This window comes from Chelonia mydas, chromosome 27, assembly GCF_015237465.2.
Source record: "Chelonia mydas isolate rCheMyd1 chromosome 27, rCheMyd1.pri.v2, whole genome shotgun sequence".
Taxonomy (NCBI): Eukaryota; Metazoa; Chordata; order Testudines; family Cheloniidae; genus Chelonia; species Chelonia mydas.
The window spans coordinates 8,035,743-8,056,577 of record NC_057860.1 but is presented as its reverse complement, the minus strand read 5'-3'; the positions used below and the strand labels follow the sequence as shown (position 1 = coordinate 8,056,577).

The following is a 20,835-nucleotide window of genomic DNA, read 5'->3' as shown; positions in this document are numbered from 1 at the left end:
GTGGAAAAGACTGTAACATGCACACACTCTAAGCCCTTTAGTGAGTTCCATTCACATCATTTATTGCTCAGCTCTGGGATCTTTGGGCCTGACTCCGGTTCCAAGCCAGAGTGACTCTTGATTTCAGTGGCATTACACAGGGTAAAGCTGGAGTTACACAGAGCAGAATCAGACCCTTTCTCTCTTTCTTTCTTTTAAACACAATTCAATTCATGTTCAAGTCTATCTTTTAAAAAACTTGCCAAAGATCCAGAATCCTTAGTGAATCCAGCATTTAATAAACGAGGTAGGTGGTGCTGCCCCATTCACCTCACACCCTTACTTGCCCCCATTCATTCTTCCAGTGCATGGAGGGGCTTCTCCTCCAAAGAAGACAGTCCCCCAAGAGGCCATTTAAACACAAGGAGCCCGAGTCTCCATCTCCTTACCCAGTTTTATGCTTACGCAGCTCTGCTGACTTCAGGGGGAGTTACTCCTGCTTTAAACCAGAGTAAGGGAGAGGAGTGTCAGGACTGAGAACTGTCAGCTGGAGTCTGCAAGGTGCTATCAGGAGCGGCTCAGCACTTTGCATGGTCCGGCCCTATAAAGGAGGCACCGTCTGGTTTAAAAAAAAACCCAACAAATCATAGAGGATGCGATCCAACACCCATCAGAGTCAGTGGAGAGACTCCTATTGGCTTCAGTGGGCTTTGAGGCAGGCTCATAATTTCTAAAGCACAAATTTCTTCTTTACGTTCCCAATAACCCCTGAGATGATTCTACCTGAAAGAATTTCTACCACTTATCTCTATTTATGCTCTTTCTTTGTTTGTTTTCGCATTTCACTCATTTTAGAGACAATGTGGCGAGGGAAACAACCAACTAGTTCATTTAACCTTATTTCTTCTAGTCAATTTCACTTCCTGGTTCTCATGCCCTAGCAACTGGGCTGCAGGGTCAGATTCTAATCTCACTTGCCCTGGTAAGAATCCAGATCATCTCTATTAATGTGAAAGGAGTTGCTCCAGATTTGTACTGGTCTAACAGATCAGAATCTGGCTGGGTGGCAGCCACAGCAGGGGAATGTTTCAATGAAAACAAAATGGATTTTTTAAAAAAAAAACCCAAATATATTAATATTAGTTTAAAAACACTAAAGTGGACATGGTGGTCCCGAAATCTGTCTCTACAAATATCCTTTAAAAAAGCCTTCCTAGACTATCAAATGGTCCCCCCAACTTTCTGCAAGGGGGATTCTTTCAAGCATGCACATATACCCTTCCTCATCCCTAGCATTCTTTTACAAGGCAGAAGCACAATCAGAATATTTTTAAATACATTTTTTTAAAAATAAATTACAAACATCCTTTATCACTAGTGTAAAATATACAGGTCATTTCACCCGCTCTTTTTTTTTTTTTTTTGCTTTTTACATAGACTCTAACTACAAAAGCATTATAAAACTCTTTTTTTAAGATCCGTTTTATCATTATTTTCTTAATGCCAAATATATAAATTTATCCTCTTCCTATTTACATATTGAATTCCCCGGGACAGATGATAAGTTAATACAAACAAAAGAAAACCAGCTGGGTTCCTTGAAGTCAGTGAAGCGCTGATTATTTAGATCTGCTGAAGATTTGGCCTGAAGTCTTTATTCTACACTAACTAAATCATACAAACAAAGATTGTGAAGCTCGTGATGTTTCACAGTCTGAGGGCCTGATTCAGATCTGCCTTAGTCTGGTCTGATTGGCAGAGTTCCATGGATGCAGAATTGGATGGGCTCTTAGATCGTTGGGGGGCTTGACTCGAGGAGGGATGCTGAGAAAGGGCAGAGCAGGTGCAATCCTCTGCACAGCTGGAAAAGGATCTGAACACGGGCTGGATCCCGTAAGGTGCTGAGCACCCTCCACTCTCGCTGTGCTTGTTGGAGGCTCTGAGCCCTTCTTGGGACGTCCCACCCACACCACTGTCCAGATGAAATTGCTGCAGTAGGGAAAAGCAGCACCCGTGTCAGATTATATAAGGGATCCAATCCAGCACTGGTGTAAGCGAACACGACCCTAGCGGGGCTCAGCGGCAGCTGCACCTGCTTACACCACTCAGCACTTGGCCCAAGGTCAGCGATGCTCTATTGTGTTAGTCAGAGGGAGCCACATTCTGGGGGAAATCCTGCCCGAGCGGGATTCAAACACAGCTTAGTAACATGGCCAGGCTGAGGATTCAGCATCTGCCTGGAGCTAGCGCTCCCTTTCCTTCCCTTCCCTGGGAGATCTATGGGGACTGGGGGTGAGGATGTTGGAGCATCTGGGGTTGGACACCTGGTTTCTACCCAGCCCTTTATTGACTGCAAAGGGGTTTGTTAAAGTAACTTGTTATAGGCGCTAATTACATGTCATCCGTGATGAGAGCGCTCCCCATCGCTCTCGTCCTGAGCTGGACACGGTGCCAGCCACAGCCGCACTTTGCCTGCACACAGGAGATCCCAGGGCCATCAGCGAACGCTTTGTCCCCCTCCGGTAACATTTTTTTTCAGGCCTGGCTGCAACGTGAGCCCTGAACCAGGGGAGCCCGGTTCAGTTCCCAAGCAAGTGCCCCAGAGGCCCTGGAAATAAGTATAAAGGAGCAACATGTACAGCTTAGGGTCCTGTCTGAGCAGAGTCCTCAGACCGGTCAGCACCAAAGTTTGTCCGGGAAAGGGCTCGGAAGCTGGTGGGAGGGGAGGTCGGGGAGAATTCACCCCAGTCTCAGGCTCCTGGGCAAAACCTGCCTGACTTCCCCGCTCACCCCGCCCTCCCTGTGCAGAAGGCTGCAGGATGGATCCCTCGGCTAGCCCCATCCCTCCACCGTGGCAACCTGGATTCTGTTAGCCCGACGCCACCCCGGATTGACGGGCACCGGCGATGTCTGCGATGCTGGCGATTCTCCCACGTCCCTGGCAACGTCCCATCAGCACCGGCACTTGGTGCTCCCTTGGTTCCGTGGCCACAAGGTGATTCTAAAGGCTGCCTCTCCACCTTGGCTTTTCCTCACTTGCCTTCTTCCTTGCTCTCTTTTGGAGCCGCCTTCTTCATCTGGGAGGAGAAGCAGCCCTTCCAAGCCATCTCCTCGGACTCTGGCTGAGTGCTTACTGTTTTGCTTTGTATGCCCTGAGCTACATACACCAGGGCCAGGGTCTGCAAAGAGCCCTGCCAGTGGGATTAACTCTTTAACGGTCTGTAAAAAAATGAAATCTGGCAGGAATCATTACTACCCAGGGGCTGAGGCAAAAGGGAGCACCAGACCACATGCCCATCTGTGTAGCGGTACATACACGGCCGGGCGAGCAGATGAGAGCCAAGATTCCCTCTTCCCCAGAGAGCTGGCGCTTTATCCCAGCGGGTGGATACAACTGATCAAGCCATAAAAAGAAAACAAAAAAAGAGAAATATATTCCCGGGTCACTTAGCTGCCGAACCAGTGCTCAACGGAGTCCACGTCTTGGGTTCCCATCTCTAGCAGTCTGGATGCAGCTTGGAAGCACTATTTGTCCTCAAGGTCAGGTTTTGAAGTCTTGTAAAGTTGCTTTGTGGTGCTACAGAATCAGAAGCGCATGTAATGTGTGTGTGTGTGTGTGTGTGTGTGTGTGTGTGTGTGTGTGTAGCTACATAGATTCGTTGGCGTGTGTGTGTGTCTGTGTGTGTGTGTACTGTATGCACAAGCACACATGCATGTGGGCGCACACACACACACACACACACACACACACACACACATTTCTTTGAACCCAGACTCTGGGCTCTCTGAAAAGCCTGGGAAAGGAACCCTCTGTTCCTTATATGAAGGACGCAAGAAAGCAGGGGCTCAGATCGGCATCTGCACTTCATGGTACACATCACGGCCTTCCGTCTCATCGAAGGTCACGTCGGCATCGTCTGCGTCCAGCTGGAAGGAAGCGGGGATACCATTAGGGCTCTCGTGGGATGGGGGGTAGGAGCAGAGAGAACCAGGAAGCCCTGAGGGCCTGCCCTGCCCAGTTGTGTGGCTCTCTTCTCAGGGCACAGCAATGGGACTCACATCTTGGGTGCTGGAGGATGGGGATGGAAGATCAAGTGCTGTCCAGGAAGGAATTGGGAAGCGCCCTCCTCTCTGATGATTCTCTATCAGAGAGCTGCTCCCCACCTCCTCCATGTCCTCCCCTCCCACCTCTTGGAGCAAAGGCTTGGGGTGCGGGGCAATGGATACCTACACACTTGAGTTCGATGTCCTTGAAGATCTTGGGGAGCAGGAAGCGGCGCAGGGGCACCGTCAGGATGAGGAGGAACGGCAACGCCAAGGAGGCCGGGGTGGACTTCACCGCCCACAGGGTGGCCAGGCACACGATCTGGGTGAACGTGAAGATGTGCATCCGCCAGGTCTTCACCTTGAAGGCAAAAGCCGGGGAGATTCAGAGCTGCCCCGGTGGCCCCCACCCCTGAGACAGCACCCCCCCCTCCGCACCCTGCTTGGGCAGAGCCGCAACCCACTTGATGCACAGGATCCCACGAATCAGCAGGAGAGTCTAGCACCAAAAGCAAGCACCTGCCCTCTCTGCATGCCCCACACTTCAGATCCGTGCCATGGAGAGGAACGGGGTGTCTCCCCGCTGCTCCCCAGACCTGGGGAAGCAGGGGGCATCTGCAGCCTGGGACTGGGGAGGTGAGGGTCTCTGGGGACAGGAGAGAGGAAGGGTTTCCGTGCAGGTGATCTGGGCAGTGGGTGGTCCATGCCGAGTCTGCCCTGGCCCTGCCCCTCCAGGCTCCCAGTGGGAGCGGGATGATCTTTCCTCCTTTCCGATAAGACTGGTGCTGGCTGCTGTGATCCCAGCGGCCTCGGGGCTGGGCTGGCCAATGCGCTGCCCCTGCTCCCCCTGCACTGTGAGTTGGCGCATGAGGGGCTGGCTTAGATCATGCCCCCTGCGCGACTTCTCCAGCCCCCAGGCCCTGTGTGGGGAGCTAGGTTCTGTCGGGCCCTGTGGCCCCTGCCAGTTCAGGACTCAGACGGGATCTGTGCACAGTCTGCTGTGGCTCAGAGGGGCCATTAGGGTCCCCCAAGTCCTGGGGCCTCCTGGGAAATTTTCCCTGTAGCCACGTAAGTCTGAGGAGCTGCAACCAAATGTGAGCTCTGGACCAAACAGGCCAGAGCTGTGCGGTACCGACACCCGTCTTGTCTGCAACACACCTGATAGCGGAGAGCGTGGGAGGACCTGTCCCCTTTGCCCTTCCTCAGCCGGGAGAGCCTGTCGCCACCCCACCTGGCCAAGGAAAACCCCCCACAACGAAGCAGAGAGGAGCAGCACCCTCACCCGTTTGACGTAGGGCTCGTCGGGGTAGTACTTGGGTGGCTTCATCAGGAGGAGGATGCGGTCGTAAAGCTGGATCCCGTTCAAGGAGGTGACCCCCATGTAGAGGAAGATCCCGAAGAGCACAGCCAACGGGATCAGCTTCAGGATGGGCTCCATGAGGATCGAGAGACCTGCCGGGGAGAGAGGCATCCCTGTGAGAATGGAGTGGCCTAGAAACTCCAGCTTGGCTGGAGGGTGAGCCTTCCCTTCAGGGGCCAGCTGGAGAGCTGCCAAGAGCCCAGCCCGGACCTCGGTGCCAGCACAGGCCCAGCGTTCCTCTGCATTGTCCCGTTTCTCACGTGAGCAGGGAAAGGTCCCAAGAGACGCCTTGTTAGCCACAGAAGAGGCTGCAGGAAAGCACATCTCCTTTGTCCCCTCAGCACCATCTTCATCCCCGCCCTGGCAAGTTCTCACCGCAGCCAGTCTGTCCTTGGCTGCTTGCTTGAGAGGGAAGCCATCCATGGCTGTAGTTTTCGCACCGCAGATGCTGGTCCTGCTAGGAATTGGGCCACGACCATCTCCGCAAACACAGCCATGCTCACTGCCCACAGGGACTGAATCTGAACTAGCCACCTAGAGGGGCCGTGCTCCATCATCCTATTCCCAGCCCACTTGAGCCATCCAGGCTGCTGGGATGGTGCCCTCCTGAAAGCCCGTTTAGAAAGACTCACCTACAAGGATGGACACCAGGAGCCCACTGATCCTCTGCTCCTTGACCTCCTGGACGTGGGCCTTCTCCCCAGGGGTGGTGGTCTTGGCCATCACTGTCAGGGCGTTGGCGTGAGTGATGGTCCTCACCGTGGTGGCACTGAGCCAGGGCATGCCAAAGAGCGCGGCTATGCCTCCCATGCCGACAATCAGCAGCAGGTCCAGATGGAAACCCGAACCCTTCACCAGCTTCCTCTCGGGCTTGCTCACAATCAGCCTGGGGGAGAGGGTGAAATAGCATCCGCTGTAATCCAAGGATTGTGCCCATCCATCCCTCCTCACCCTGCCAGCCTCCCTGCTCTCACCCCCCTGAAGCAGCAGAAGAGAGGACAGTCCTTCCAATCCTCAGATCTGCAGAGGGATGGAGCCCCCAGGATCTCTTCAGCAGTAAGGTCGGGGCTCTTCTCTTTCTTCTTCTGCCTCTCCATCCCTCCTTTTCTTCCTCTTTTCTATCCCTTCCTCCTCTTCTTCTCGCTTGCTCTGCTGTGTCTCCATCTCTCCACTACTCCTTTTCGCAGCCCCAATCTCCAGGTCTCCCTCTCCCTCTCCCCCACCCTCCAGTCCCTTACATCAGGGGTTCTCACCCTTTTTCTTTCTGAGGCCCCCCCAACATGCTATAAAAACTCCATGGGCCACCTATGCCACAACAACTGGCTTTCTGCATATAAAAGCCAGAGCCAGCATTAGGTCAGCTGCAAGCAGGGCAGTTGCCCAGGGCCCCACACCGCAGGAGACCCCGCGAAGCTAAGCTGCTCAGGCTTCGGCTTCAGCCCTGGGTGGCGGGTCTTGGGGAACCAGGCTTCAGCCCCATGTGGTTGGGCTTCGCCTTTCTGCCTTTGGCCTCAAGAAGTCTAATGCTGGCTCTGCTCGGCGGACCCCCTGAAACCTGCTCGCAGCCCCCCGGGGGCCCCGGAGCCCTGGTTGAGAACCACGGCCTTACGTTGTGATCTGCGACTCCAGGAAAATGAGGATAAAGACCAAGACGGCAGGAAGGGCAGCACCAAACATCATCCAGATTGGGAAGTCTTTGTTTTTCCCCAGCGGATGGATGAACCATCCCCGGGCAGTTGTATTGGAGACCTGGAGGCCTTTAGGAACGCTAAGTTTCTGGAAGAGAGACCGAGAGAGATGAATGATCCAAATGCCCGAATCCGGAGCCAGGCAGTGGCAGAAGGGACAGAGCACCCGGGAGTCTGCAGCAGAGGGTGAGCATGGGCATGGGGCCCTGAGAGGTCACCAGCATGGAGCGCTCCGAAATGGAGACTGGCCCTTCTCTAATGCCTTTCATCTGAGCGCTCTGCAGAGCAGTTAATTAATGCAACCTCATTAGCTCTGCCCTTGGAGGTTGGTACCAAGAGGTGAAATGACTCATCGATGATCACATGGCCAGTTGGCTGCAGACATAGGAATAGAACCCAGGAATCCTGATGCCCCGTCTCCAGCTCTAATCATTCGACAACACTCCATGCCCAGAGCAAGGAATAGAACCCAGGAGTCCTGATGCCCCGTCCCCTGCTGTAGCCGTGAGGGCCTGGTCTACATTAAACATTTAGGTCAACATAGATCTGTCAGTCAGGGGCTTGAAAAATCTACCCCCCTGGGCACCGTGGCTATGATGACCTATGTAGACACAGCAAGGTTGACAGAAAACCGCTTCTGTTGATCTACCTATCATTGTTCAGGGAGGTCTTGTTCCTTCAGCACTGGAGAAAAACCTTTTGTTCCTGTAGGCTGTCTACACAACGGGGGTATCCCAGCATAGCCCCCCCTTAATCACGTTCCTTTCTCAGATACAGGCTTAGAAACCAGGAGTCCTGAGGGCCAGTCTCCTACTCAAACCACTAGCCCGCACCCTGTCCACCATCAGTGAAGTCTGCAAAGTGGATGGAAGGAGCGACACACACAGACGTGAGATCGTGAGCATTCTCAGGCCAATACCGACCGCTCATGTTGAGTCTGGCCCCGGCTTTTTGCATCAATACATGCATCAATGCACCCTTCCCCTTCTCCACTCACTCACCTGGGTGTATGTGTTGTCCTTGATGAAGAAGTCGGCCAGCGCCATGATGAAGATGGAAATGGGGACCCCAAAGTCACCAATCACACGCCGGAGCTAGGGAAAAACAGCCGTGTGAATCAAACAGCCACTGTGTTAATGCTGAGGGCAGGGTCTGGGATACAGGCCATTTCACCTGGAGGGGGCACGGGTTCCAATCTGGCCCCAGGTTTGCGGGGACTGGCTCTCCCGGTGGGGCCTAGGAGATGGTACACAGGGCTTCTCACCTCCTTGGGTCTAATCTGGGCGCAGGTCAAGGGGACTGGCTGGCTCACAGTGGGTTTAGGAAGGGGACTCGGGGGGCTTTTGCCTGTAGGTTCAGCCCAAGTTGGTGAACTGGCGGCGCGAGGGAATGGAATAATGAGCCTTTCACCTCGAGGTCAGCAGTTCAGATCTAATAACTCTTCCTTTGCCTGCATCTGTCTGGTGGGGGACCCCGGCAGCTCCCCCCCAAGCCTTGGCCATGACTTGCTGGGAAAGCGGCCTGCATGTCCCTGCTGGTGAAAGCCAGGCAGGAGGGAAGTACTGGGTGTGAGAGGGGTCTGTGAGTGGAGTCCCTCAGAAAGGAGGTCAGAGATCTACAGGAGGAAGCGGCTTGTCTGCGTAGCATCCAGGAGCGTGAGGACCGTGGAGATGTCTGGGGTGGCGGATGCTGGCCAACTACAGATGAGTGCAGAACTGGCTGCTCTAGGAGGGAGAGGCAGAGGCTGGCTGCTCTCGGGTACAAGGCTCCCACCCAGCTCCTTTGTCCATCGAGGTGAAGAACCAGCCCATGCTGTACTGCAACAGGAGGCGAGGAGCAGACCCCGTGGGCGGAGGAGGAGCCATTCGCCCCCAAGGGCAGTGGACGCCTCCATCTGCAGACCTGACCCAGGGCCTCTGTGACCTTTTAAGCATCTTTGCCTCTCTGGCAGCGTGGGTGAAAGGGGCTTGGTGGTTCTCAGGGCCGGGCCCCGATCCCAGGACATACCCCTGGCTGGCAGGCTGAGCAGAGAGGCTGAGGACCGAACGGGGCCTGGGCTGCGACTCGCGGGTGGAGGAAATGCACGGCTGGGGAGGCCCGCAGGTGGCGAGCTGGCATGGCTGCCCTAGGGAGAGACCTGACTTCGCCAACGCCCATCCCCCGGCCACTTTAAACCCAAACCAACAAGTTTAGTCCCAAATCCTGCCCCCTCCCAAGCAGCTGGGCTGGGCACTGCACGGACCCTGGGGTGAGGGGGGATCCTCCCGCTCTGGTGATGGAGCCGCTCCGCAAACCCTATCCTAGAAGTGCAGAGGAGGTAACCCGCTGCTCAGGTTAAAAAGTCCCAGCTGAGGCCTTGGCCTTCAGCCCAAGTCGCAGTGACTTTTAGAGTGGGGAGTCCCAGGTTCCAGCCCCACGGTCGGACAACGGGGCGAGTGGGGCCCCAGCAATGTGGGTCCCCCAGGGGCTGTACGAAGGAGTCACAGCAGGAGGCCGGGCCTGGCGCTGAGACCCACCTTGCCGGGCAGGAAAGCGCTGTTCTTGAACTTGCGCAGGAAGAAGGCGATGAAGAAGGTGCCGGCCATGAGGACCAGGGAGAGCAGGGCTGTGTTGGGTTGCGGGTCTCTGGACGTGTAACTCTTCTGCAAGGGGTGCTTCTGGAAGATCTGGGGAGGAAGCCAGCGGGTCAGGGAGGCAGGACGGAGGGCAGGTGGCAATCGCAGGATGGTCCTGAGTCCATTTCTCTAGAGCCCCACCCACTCCGAGCCCTGCTCCTGCTTCAGCCCATCCATAGGGGCAGCGGTACCCTCCCCTTCCAGGGCTTTGTGCCACCCTCCTCACAGGGCCACCCAGTGGTGGGGTTGGGTTAATCTTAGAGCATGATCCCTTTGGGACATAAACCCCAGCCCCTCTTTCCTGCCTAGAGCAGACACTGTCAGCGCCCCCCCCGCCACAGTTTCTGGGTATCCCTGGGGGATGGCTCACAGGCTACAATTTCTATTGATCCCCGTGGGATTGAGATTCAGTGGAGGGGAGCTGTCCCAGACAGGGGGCGTGGGAAGGGCTTCACTGGGGAAAGAAGGGGAAGTGAAATCCCACAGGAAAGGCAAGAGACAGACTGGACTCTCCCCACTTGACCTGTCTTCACTGCCCCCATGGCAGGGGTGAGACCCCGCAGCCTCCAAGGAGACAGGAGGCTGCTATGGCATGGGAGTGGGGAGGGGACTGCGAGAAGAGAGAGGGTTTAGACTCGGGTCCCATTCCCATGCCTCCCACGCACCTGCCACCCCTGGCTACCTCTCCCCTGCCCCAGCCCTTCACGGGGTTTTATTCCAGGAGCCCGTTCCTCCCGCAGCGTTAAAGGAGACCAACGGAGCAGAGCGTGGATCAGAGCCCAGTTGCACTGTACTGGGTTCAATGTCGCTGCTGGCGTCCCCTGATACCCCTCGTGGGCTGGCCACCTGCCCGCGGTCTGTGTTCGTGATCCGATCCGTGTCCGCGCCCAAACGCAGCACGGGCAGCCGCAGACAGGACCAGCCTTAGGAGGAAAAACCAAATGCCCAGCTGGGGTTTTCAGACAACCCCCCTCCTCCAAATGCTATTGAAATTCAATTGGAGCTGGGCACCTAACTCCCCTGGGCCCACTGTTACATACACCTGGCATAGCTAAGTGGTGACCAAGAGAGGGGGCTGAATAACTGTCCCCATGCACCTGCAGGGCCAGAGCGCACGGAGGGGAGGCACTGGTGGGGAGGTGGGGTAACTAGGAAGGATGGGGTGAAACCGAGCAATGTAACCAGGAAACCCTGACAGTGAGCTCCCTAAGTTTGTGGCATTGCCCCCCTCTGGGAAGCGGGGGAGCCCCATTGCATGGGCTGATTAAAGCCAGCCCTGGAGAATGCAGGGCCAGAGATAATCCTGTCCCAGTAAGGAGGGTGGCCTAGCTGCGTCCCTCTGTATCTTCCCCCTCGCCCGTCCGTAGGGCACTCTGCATTGTGCTGCAGCTTGTGTTTTAGGAGCACACCTCTCTGGGTGTCTGGTGCGCTATCCCTGCTCTGGCAGGAGGGACCGGCCTGTCAGGGTGTGGGTCATGGGAACGCCGAGGGAACGGCAGCAGCTGGCAGCGTGGAAGGATGGGAAAGGGGCATTATTTTTAGCATCAATATCCTCCTTGTTTCATTTGAAACAAAGCTCCAGTGAGTGGGAAACCAATGGGGCAGCTGACTGCTGTGAGTGAGTCTGTGTGTGGGTTTGTGTGTGTCATTGTGTGTCCATGTGCTCCGTGTGTGTGTGTGTCCATGTGTTGCGTGACTGTGACTGTGCCCGTCTGAGTGTCTGAGCGTGGTGGGTATCTGTGTGACTTGTCTGTGTGTGTCCAGGTGATGTGTGTGTGCGTGTGTCCATGTGTTGTGTGACTGTGCCCATCTGTCTGTGAGTTGTGTGATTTCCCTGTGTGATATGTGTGTGTGTACATCTGAAAAGAGCCTCCTCTCTGGGAATCAGCCAGGGGCACCCAACAATGACAAGCTGCCACAGCTGGATTCCTCTCTTCCCCAGCCCGCCGTGGTTTCCAGCCATCCCCGGCTCTGCCCAAACAGACCGAGAAGCCCGATCTCAGGCCTGACAGCAGCGCAGAACCAGCAAAGCCTGCGCCATGCTGCTGTGGGCTGGGGGGTTCGGAGACACGGGAGGGGAGGTCTCCCAGTGCATAAACTGGAGCTGGGATTTGCATGTTGCAGCCTAGAATTAGCATCCCTGGGTGAAACTGAGGCACAGAATGGCGGCGGAGGAAAAGCAGCTTATCAGATGGGCTCCATCTCCATCTCTCTCCCTGTTCTCCCTCCTGTATCTTTCTCTCTCCCCCATTCGCTCACTCTTGCACTCACTCGCTCGCTCTCAGTTTCTATGGAAACCGTGTCTCTGTGACCTCACTTCCTGTGACCAAATTATTTTTTTTTAAGGGGTCAGTGAAATGTGGCGAAGATGCCAGCAAAGCTTCAGGTGCAGGGTTTCCAAACGGGCTTGTCTAGAGCAGGAACACGAGCGGTCACTTCGCGCCTGCAGCCGGCAAGGACCGTCCCGGTTAACGACGTGCCCGAGAGGCTAGGGTTGATCGCGGCCAGCGGACGTGGTTAAACACGACTAGCACTGTCTACACAAGGCAGTAACCTGTTTTGGTGCTCCCATGTTAGCTGGCACGTGTAAAAAGCCCCTTACTTTCCTAATTTAGACATCCCCCCCACGCGTGCTGCATGCAAATGCCAGGCAAACATATGCATATATGCTGCACAGACACCGTCCACGTGATGCTCTGTTACACACCCATACGCCCACACCTTATACTGAACGCATTACGTACTCACGCATGCAATCTGCAAACACGCTACACACGTACCCGCACAGCCATACGGACCCACAGCCATGTGTATCCACACGATCACATCCGGGTCCGTTACACATCCCTAGAGACATGGGCATCCCGCCGTGTAGCGGCGCAGTTTCCCCGCTCCGGTGGGAAAAGCCGAGTCTGATTGGGGAAGCAGCCACAGCTCGGGCCACGCCCAAGCAGGCCACAGCGGGCCCTATAAAAGGGCTGAGAGCCAGGACCTGAGTCAGTCTCTCTCCAGCTCTGGAGGGAGAAGGATCTGGCTGCCTGGGAGCACAGGGTACCGGAAGCAGAGCAGGGCTGGGGAAGGGCAAGAGGAGCTGGGGAGCTCCAGCCTGGTAAACCCCCAGGCTGAGGCCTGGTTAAAGGCCCAAGGCAGGTACTGGGGCTGCAGAGGTTCAGCCCGGGCATAGGCAGATAGTCCAACCCCCTTGCCAGTGATGAGTGGCCATTACACTGCAGTTTGCCCCAGTGAGAGGGGGCTGGATAACGACTGGTAGTAGCCACTGAGGCAAGGTGGGCATAGAGGGGTGGGGGTTCCCCTGGGCGGGGAGACCCAGAGTGTGGGGGTACTGCTGGGGGCAGAACCCCAAGGAAAGGGGCAACGGCTCCGGGAGGGACACGGGGACCTGAGGCAGGTGAGACACCGGCCATTAGAGGGCGCTCCGAGGCTGGAAAGAGCTAATTCCCAGACAACCAGCAGGAGGTGCTGTGCCGGTGAGTCATCGCTCTGCTGCACTCCGCCTACCCACCCATTGACAGACCCAACAGTCACAAGTAATCCTGTCCACCAACACAATTGTTACAAGGAGGAGGGAGAAGAATTGTTCTCCTTAACCTCTCAGGATAGGACAAGAAGCAATGGGCTTAAATTGCAGCAAGGGAGGTTTAGGTTGGACATTAGGAAAAACTTCCTAACTGTCAGAGTAGTTAAATTGCCTAGGGAGGTTGTGGAATCTCCATCACTGGAGATTTTTAAGAGCAGGTTAGACAAATACCTGTCAGGGATGATCTAGATAATACTTAGTCCTGCCTTGAGTGCAGGAGAGTGGACTAGATGACCTCCTGAGGTCCCTTCCAGTCCTATGATGCTATGAATTATATCCACACATGTGTGAAACTCCACCCCAAATCACACAACCATGCACCCCCACCCCATATTTCATACGTGCACAGTCACCCACTCACCTATGCACAGGCGCAGAACATTACAACATTAGCACCACGGAGCAACCGGCCACCAGGCCGGGGATGGACACAGTGGACAAAGGGACCCAACCCGCTCAGGAGACCCACCCTGGGCAGGTCAGATACCAGCCGGGTCTGTCTCTTGGGCAACCTGCGCTGTGACAGCAATAAAGCCTCTTTGAACCGAGCCGCGGGGTGGCCCTCCCCGCCCCGGCATTACCGCAATGAGCTTGGCGAAGGTCTCGTAGATGAAGATGAGGGAGATGAGGAAGGAGAAGATCTCCTGGGTGTAGCGCGAGATGTAGCGCACCAGGAAGCTGCCCTCAAAGGCCACCACCAGCAGCACCAGGATGATGAGCCAGAAGCCGATCCAGACCCGGCCCACGATGTACTCCATGCCGTAGCTCTCACAGAACTGGGGGTGAGGGGGAAGCAAAGCAGGGCTTGAGTCTCCTGTGGTCCTTTTCCTTCCCCTCCGGTGGCCTCTCAGCTGGCCTCATCTCCGCTTCTACCTTGGACCAGACAGGGCCCGGACCCACCAAGCCCCCCCTAAAACCCTTCACACTCTTCTTCCCAACCCCAACTCTGCCCCCCAAGAGACTCTGTCCCGCCTCCCCTCCTAACCAACCCCTGCCTCCCCCCCGCCACCTCTTCACCCCAGCTCCCCCAGCTCCTGCTCCTAGCAGCCCAGCTCAGACCGGACAGACCAGTCCTTCCTGCACATTTGTGATGAAGCGGGACTGTTCTTAATGTTTCCTCTGAATATTGTGGGGGTGCCTCAGTTTCCCATCTGCAGTTCTTAAGTATCTAGGTGGTGGGGTAAGGGTGTATGATCGTTGCAGAGCCCCAGAGGGCAGGTGTGTGCAGGGGTCTGGACACAGAGAATGGCCGACACCCTGTTTCCTGGCAACTGATGGCCTGGGCCCTTCACCCCTGCAAGGTGAGAGCTAAAGGGTTGGAGAACAAAGGAATCAGGTGACCTCCTGGCCCAGGAAAGGGACAAAGCCCAGAGGAGGAGGGGCTGGAGAGAGTTTCAGTTTGGGGCTGGCTGGGGACAAGGAGTGAAGTGCAGATGTGGTTGTCTGGCTCACTGCCCCCCAAAATGGACCTGGCTGAGGGGTCCTGTTCTCTGCACCTACAAGCTCTGTTTTAGACCATGTTCCTGTCGTCTAATAAACCTGTTCTGTTTTACTGGCTGGTTGAGAGTCACGTCTGACTGCGGAGTTGGGGGGCAGGACCCTCTGGCTTCCCCAGGACCTTGCCTGGGCGGACTCGCTGGGGGAAGCGCATGGAGGGGCAGAGGATGCTGAATGCTCCGAGGTCAGACCCAGGAAGGTGGAAGTTGTGTGAGCTGTGTGTCCTGCAGACAGTCTGCTCCCAGAAAGGAGACTTCCCCAGAGTCCTGACTGGCTTCATGGGGAGCAGTTCCAGAGCATCGCCCGGGGACTCCGTGACAACATTCTCCCCACCACTACCCCACGCCCTCCTGCCATCCAGCCTGGGACCCTGCAGCTCCATCGACCCCGGCTTGGCCTCCTTCCCAATGGCTGGGGATGCTGTGGCCCAGCAGCATGGCCCTGGGCACTGCTGGGCTTTGCTCTGTCCATGGGCTCATGGCTCCAGTGGGGTGGGGGCTGCCCCAGAGAAGGAGGGGGCAGCACCTCCTGCTGGGAAGGATGGGTTTGTGCTCCATCAGGTTGGAGTGATCTTCAGGCAGGGGGAGCGGGTATGAAGCTGGGAGGTGGAGTCATGGGTCTCCCGCTCCCCAGGTGCTGGGGGCCTGGGCTCCGGCAAGGTTTCTGCCCCAGGGGATGTGCTGTGTAAGGCAGCCGGGGGGCCTTATGGGAGGGAGAGCTGGACCTGCCACACCTGTCCCTGCAAAGCCACACGGGGGATCAAGCTGCGTGGCAGGTGGGGGGGACAATGGGCACATGCAGGGCTAGAGGAGGGAACCAGGGCACCTACCCTAAAAAAGGCTTCTTCAAAGACCAGCAGGGGACCCGAAAAGCCGACCACCAGCAGGGGCTGAGCGCCGAGGAGGCAGAAGATGATGCCCTGTGCGGCTGTGGAGACCAGCAGCTCCGAGACCCCTATCATGTTGCTTGTCTTTTCCCCTAGAAACAACAGTGCAAGTCAGCAGAGAGGGGCGGGGACCCCCGTGGGCCAGGGGCCCTCCTGATCCCACCAGGGCACTCTCCAGAGCGGGTCTGGGGCTGCCTTAAGGGGCAGGGGCCTCAGGGAGTCACCCTGGTTCCCTGGGGGCCAGCAGCTGGGTCCCACTTACCCAGCAGGCCCCCGAAGGTGATGGCCGGGGAGAGGGCTGCGAAATAAATGAAGATGACGGCAGCCAGGCACTGGGCACTGAGGGCATCCTTGATGTCGCTGAGGTATTTGGGGTAGCGGCGCTTGATGTCCCGCACCAGGCCCCCGAAGGGCCGGCCAGTCCGCCGCAGGGGGTCCTCCTCCTCCTCGATGGCCTTTTCTGCCAGGCCTAGATCTGCAGGGAGACAAAGGCACCGGTGGCCAGGCTGGGGAGGTAATGCCAGGAGTGAGGGGGAAATTCAGCCTCTGTCTTCACTCTCTCCTGGGCTTTCTCCCCACACCTTGCCCCAAGGGGCCACCGTCTCCAGAGCAATTGGGGCTCAGCTCCATGTCCACGCAGCACCAGCCTGTAAACCCTGACCTCCAGGTGCTGTCCTCTCCTCGGTGGAGAGTGGGGCTCCCCGCAATGTACTCAGTGTCAGGCTCTCCCCCAACCCCCCGCAATGAGCCACCAAACCTGACCCTGACCCCCGCCCCGGGGGGCATTGGAATTCAAAATCCATGCTCTCTCTGCCCTGGGTTTCTTCCACACTGCTCCCCAATAAACCTCCACCCGCCCCCAGCGCTGCCCCATTCATGCATCGCCCTCCCAAAGGATCCTTCCCATGGTGGGCAGGGATCATTGTGGGCAGGGACCAGGGGTGGTGGCTTTGGTCTGCAGGAGGTAGACCATTGTCCTACTCAGGGGTCCCGCTGCTTTGATTTTCAAGGCTGTCCACCAGCCATCTACCGGCCGTCTACCAAGCTGGGGGCCTCTAGGGCTAGGACAAGAAGCTTCTCCAGAACCTACATGCTGCCCCCAGACTGGGCCCTACATACCCTTTAAGATCTTCATTTCCGGCTTCTTCTCGTCTGGCAGGTACCTCTTCCGCAGCAGCTCCTTCTGCATGGGCACCAGGCTCCTGAGGAGCTGCTCGTTCTGGATCTCGCAGGGCGGGAGGACAATGCTGCAATCCAGAAACTCCTCCACACCCTTTATCAGGTCCTGGCGCTCCTCCGCCAGGTAGGCGTCCCTACGGAACCCCTGCCAGGGGAGAGGGAGGCTCAGGAGGGCCGCGAGACTCCCCGCACGGGCACTGCCACGGCTTACCCCTGGGACCCCTGGGACCGCTCCATCACAGTGGGGCACCAGTGAACTAAGGCCCTTCTAAACCATCCGGCCAGCTGGGCTCCCTGTTGCCCTATATCCTGTTCCAGCAGCTCAGGGCAGGTCTACGCTGAAAACGCTGGGCCGGTGCAGCTAACACTCCAGGGAAAACTCTGCTATGCCAACGGGAGAGCTTTTCCAGTTGGTTGACCCGCCCCTGCGAGGAGCAGCAGCTGAGTCAGCAGGAGGAGCCGGCCCGCGACAGAGCACTGTCTACACCAGGGGACAGGCTGGAGAAGAGGCCCAGAGAGGGGGGGAAAGGTTTTTGGTTGTGTTTAAAGACATTTCTGAGGCTTTTCGTTTTGCTGCCTGGGCCCCCCCGCGGAAGGGCGAGTCTGAAGCTAGTGACCCAGCCGGAGGGCTGAGTTATGGACAGAGAGACGGCCGCAGTGCCAGCGTGCCCATCGTCCGGGGGCGCTAGCCCAGTGAGAGAGCTGCTACCCCACGGCCGGCCACGAGGGAGTGCCTCGCGGTGAGCAAACTGGGTCACGGCACCCAGCACCGCCCAGTGGCGTTGTCCCAGAGTCTATTGGAGCAGATGGAAAGACCCCCGTTGACTTCCATGAGCTTGGGATCAGGCCCTTAGAACGTGGGCTCCTCACTCCAACCCCGAAAGGGCAGGAGGCAAAGTCTTTTCCCTCCAGCTCTGCAATGCCTCCCCCTGGCTACGATGGAGGTATTATCCTTAGCGGGAAGGCCAGAGGCCTTTAACATGCGTGTTTGAGACAGGGCCAGAGGTGGCTGTCGGGGAGTGGGATGTAGGGCCCTGATATCCTATTCTGTATGTAGGCGGGGAAGGAGCCGCTGCCTGGGGGTGTCATGGGCACAGATCCCCAGTCTTCGGGAGGCCGCCGTACCCTTTCTGCCATCATGGTGGAGACGGCCCGTCCGATCTCGTGGTAACTGATGTGCGGGGAGTCGGGTCCCAGCACCATGAAGAGGAACCTCACGGGGACAGGCACCTGCAGGACCACGTCCAGCTCCACCGCTTCCCTCAGGCGCACGAAGGCCAAGATGGGGCGATCCAGGAAGGCGGCACGGCCTAGAGAGAGGACGGGACGGCAGGGGGGTCACTGGCGGGGCTCGGCACAGAGGGCAGGCGGAGGGGGACGGGTTCCAAGCACCGGCAAAGGGCTGGAGGGCGGGGGGCAGGGAAAGGGAACAAAACGGAGAGGATGAAAGAGAGCAGGAGGGGAAAGAGAGGGAGAGAGAGACGGAGCAAAGTGAGCGAGGTTACATCAAGCCAGACACGCAAGCAAAACAGCGTTTCAGCTGGGCACAGAGAAAGCTGCCCAAGCGCACGAGACAACAAAAGCCAGAACGTGGGGCCTCCCCTCCTGCCCAGGCCAGCCTCTGCCGTGCGCCGAGTGGCATCTCCCCTCCCACAACTGGTCTTGCCCGGCTGGATCCTGGTGCCCAGCTCCAAGCAACGCTGGTTCCAGAGCAGCCACCTGGATCTGGCCTCCTGCCCAGCCCCTTCCCCATGGTGGAGAGCAAGGGGCATGTGGCATGGCTCAGGAGCCCCAGGGGACGCAGGCGTGGGTCGCGCTCACCTACGAGGACCAGCGTGGCCTCGGCGTCCTCCGGGATCTTCTCGAGGAGCTGCTTCCTGGGGGCGTGCCCCCGGGGCCCTTCCTGCAGAGACGCAAATTCAGAGATTCTCATCCTGCGGGGGGCCACCCTCCCGCTCCCCCCCGTCAGGGCACAGGTGTGTCATCAGCCGCGTTTCTCTCCATCGCGCTGCTGATTCCACCTGTGGCCATGCCCACGGCTCACATCCCCAGCTGGACCAGCCCCAGCGCTGAGAGCAACCCCCCTTGAGATGCCCTCACTCCAGAAGCTGCAGCCTCTGTGTGCACATGCTGGGCTTCTACTGTGCTTGGATTTCAGCCTCAGGTTCTTGGTGTCCCTTGCTGCTCATTCACTCAACAGACCCAGGTCCTACCTGGTGGGACTCCACCGGCTGCCACCTGGCATGATGCAGGAGGCCCCGCAGATGCGCGCTCTTGGTGGGTCCCTCTGCCCCCTGCTGCTCCCCACCCCCCCCATAAATGGCTGTCCTGAGGTTCTCAAGCTGGGGGCCCGTTCCCATCATCTCCTTGCCTGTTCTGTGCTCGTGAGCGTCTGCATCTCGATCTGGTGATATTCCTGCATGAGCGGCTGGGAGGTGACCTCGTCCTTGGTGCCCTCTCGTTCCAGTTGGCCTGGGAAAAGGGTCCCCATGGATTCAGACTCATCTGGGTGGCTGCAGAAAGGGGGAGGAAAAAACCCAGACCATATCACCCTGGGGGAGACACTGCCCAAGCAGATGGAGGGGTTTGTTGTACCCGCCCCCCCACACCCCACTTCCCATTGACCAAATAATTGTTAATTATCCCTAATTAATAAATTAATATTGATTGAGCATTTCATTGCAAAGGAACCTCCAATATTACAAACACCTCTTGGGATTTGGCCGCAGGAATCACTTCACCGGCTACTGCAATGCGGCCACCTCTGGGATGGGACATGGTGGCTGATTAACTGGACCCAGTAATGCTGCGCGGTTTAGCAAAGGAAGCAGAAGAAGACTGTTGTATCTGGGGGGGGGGGGGGGGGGGTGTGGCCAGGCAAAGCTCTCCCAATTCCTGTCCTCCCTCCCTCCCCCCGCCACCTTCCCACAATCTTGCACATTGCATCGTCATTTGCACCTGCGTAAATGGGACTGGCACTTGTGCAAAGGGGCCTGCAGGATGAAACACTCCCAATTGGAATAGCCAGGATGCTGGGATTCCCCTAGCGCCCCTCCTCTCCTCGGACTCCCCCTTTCCCAGCTCCCCCAGAAAGAAGTCAAGGCCACAGCACATCCCCTTGCTGCCCTCCGGGCGGGTGGCAGAGGACCGGTACCTGTGCTGTAGCAGCAGGGTTCTCAGGATCGTCTCTCTGTCCTGTGGTTTGAGCTGCTCTTCATAGATCATTTGGTCGATCAGCTGATTGGTGATGCCTGCCAGGAACTTCTCAGGCAGGTCCAGAAGGACAGTGCCTGGGGGAGACAGGCGGAGGTCACTAGGGCTGAAGTCCTCCCTCCCTTCTCAAGCCATTAGTCATTGGCGCACCCAGGGCATGGGATCCCCCTTCTCTGTCCATCCACCCTGAACTCCTCCTTCCCTTCCCGCTTTGTTCCACGTCTCATGTGCTCTCTGTTCCCTCTGGCTCCGATTCTGCCCTGGGAGCAAAGGAGGTGCGAGGCCTGGGTGCCTCCAGCAGCACTTTGCCTGGGAGTAGGTGAGGGCAGAGGTGCCGGGAGCGACAGCATCAAGCCCTCTGGGTCTTGGCTCTGTTCTCTTCTTTCACTCCATAGTCTGTCTTTCTTTTCCAGTTCCCACCCCTCTCCGACCTACCAAACCGTTGTATCTATACTCCCCGTGCAACATGTTCCACCCGCCTGCTTCAGGGCACAAGCCAATTACTGGCCAATGAGGGTCAGGAAGGAATTTCCCAGCTTATTCCAGATTCTGTGACTGGAGCCTTTGCAATTCCCTTGGAAGCAGCTGGTGCTAGCCCCTGGTGGAGGCAGGATATTGGGCTCAATGGCCAGTTGGGTGCAGCATTTCCTATCAATAAGGCCAAACTGGCTGTTGGTGTAAGCATGTGCCTCTCCAGTGCAATAGGTGTCGCGCTCCTCACTTACGCCACTGACAAATATCATCTGGATGCTACCCATAATATTAAACTGAAGGGC

The 20,835-nt window shown here is 57.2% G+C and overlaps 1 protein-coding gene across 4 annotated transcripts in view; it reads right to left on the bottom strand.

The window, feature by feature from the left end:
* Positions 1–816: 816 nt before the first annotated feature.
* Positions 817–20,835, bottom strand: part of SLC4A1 (solute carrier family 4 member 1 (Diego blood group)) — a 42,310-nt gene continuing 22,291 nt past the window's right edge. For 2 of the 4 annotated variants that reach the window (XM_037887046.2, XM_037887048.2), the window contains exons 6-20: positions 20,001–20,136; positions 19,218–19,359; positions 18,668–18,749; positions 17,972–18,156; positions 16,787–16,991; positions 15,930–16,142; positions 15,611–15,759; positions 13,866–14,060; positions 9,588–9,737; positions 8,073–8,165; positions 6,993–7,159; positions 6,016–6,269; positions 5,306–5,475; positions 4,211–4,384; positions 817–3,906 (exon numbers count right to left, since the gene is read on the bottom strand). In XM_037887046.2, the coding sequence (XP_037742974.1) occupies positions 3,826–3,906; positions 4,211–4,384; positions 5,306–5,475; positions 6,016–6,269; positions 6,993–7,159; positions 8,073–8,165; positions 9,588–9,737; positions 13,866–14,060; positions 15,611–15,759; positions 15,930–16,142; positions 16,787–16,991; positions 17,972–18,156; positions 18,668–18,749; positions 19,218–19,359; positions 20,001–20,136 (2,396 nt within the window). In that variant the 3' untranslated portion in view covers positions 817–3,825. Of the gene's footprint in view, positions 3,907–4,210; positions 4,385–5,305; positions 5,476–6,015; positions 6,270–6,992; positions 7,160–8,072; positions 8,166–9,587; positions 9,738–13,865; positions 14,061–15,610; positions 15,760–15,929; positions 16,144–16,781; positions 16,992–17,971; positions 18,157–18,667; positions 18,750–19,217; positions 19,360–20,000; positions 20,137–20,835 lie in introns of all 4 variants that reach the window. The other 2 variants (XM_043536935.1, XM_043536934.1) reach the window with 1 other exon arrangement.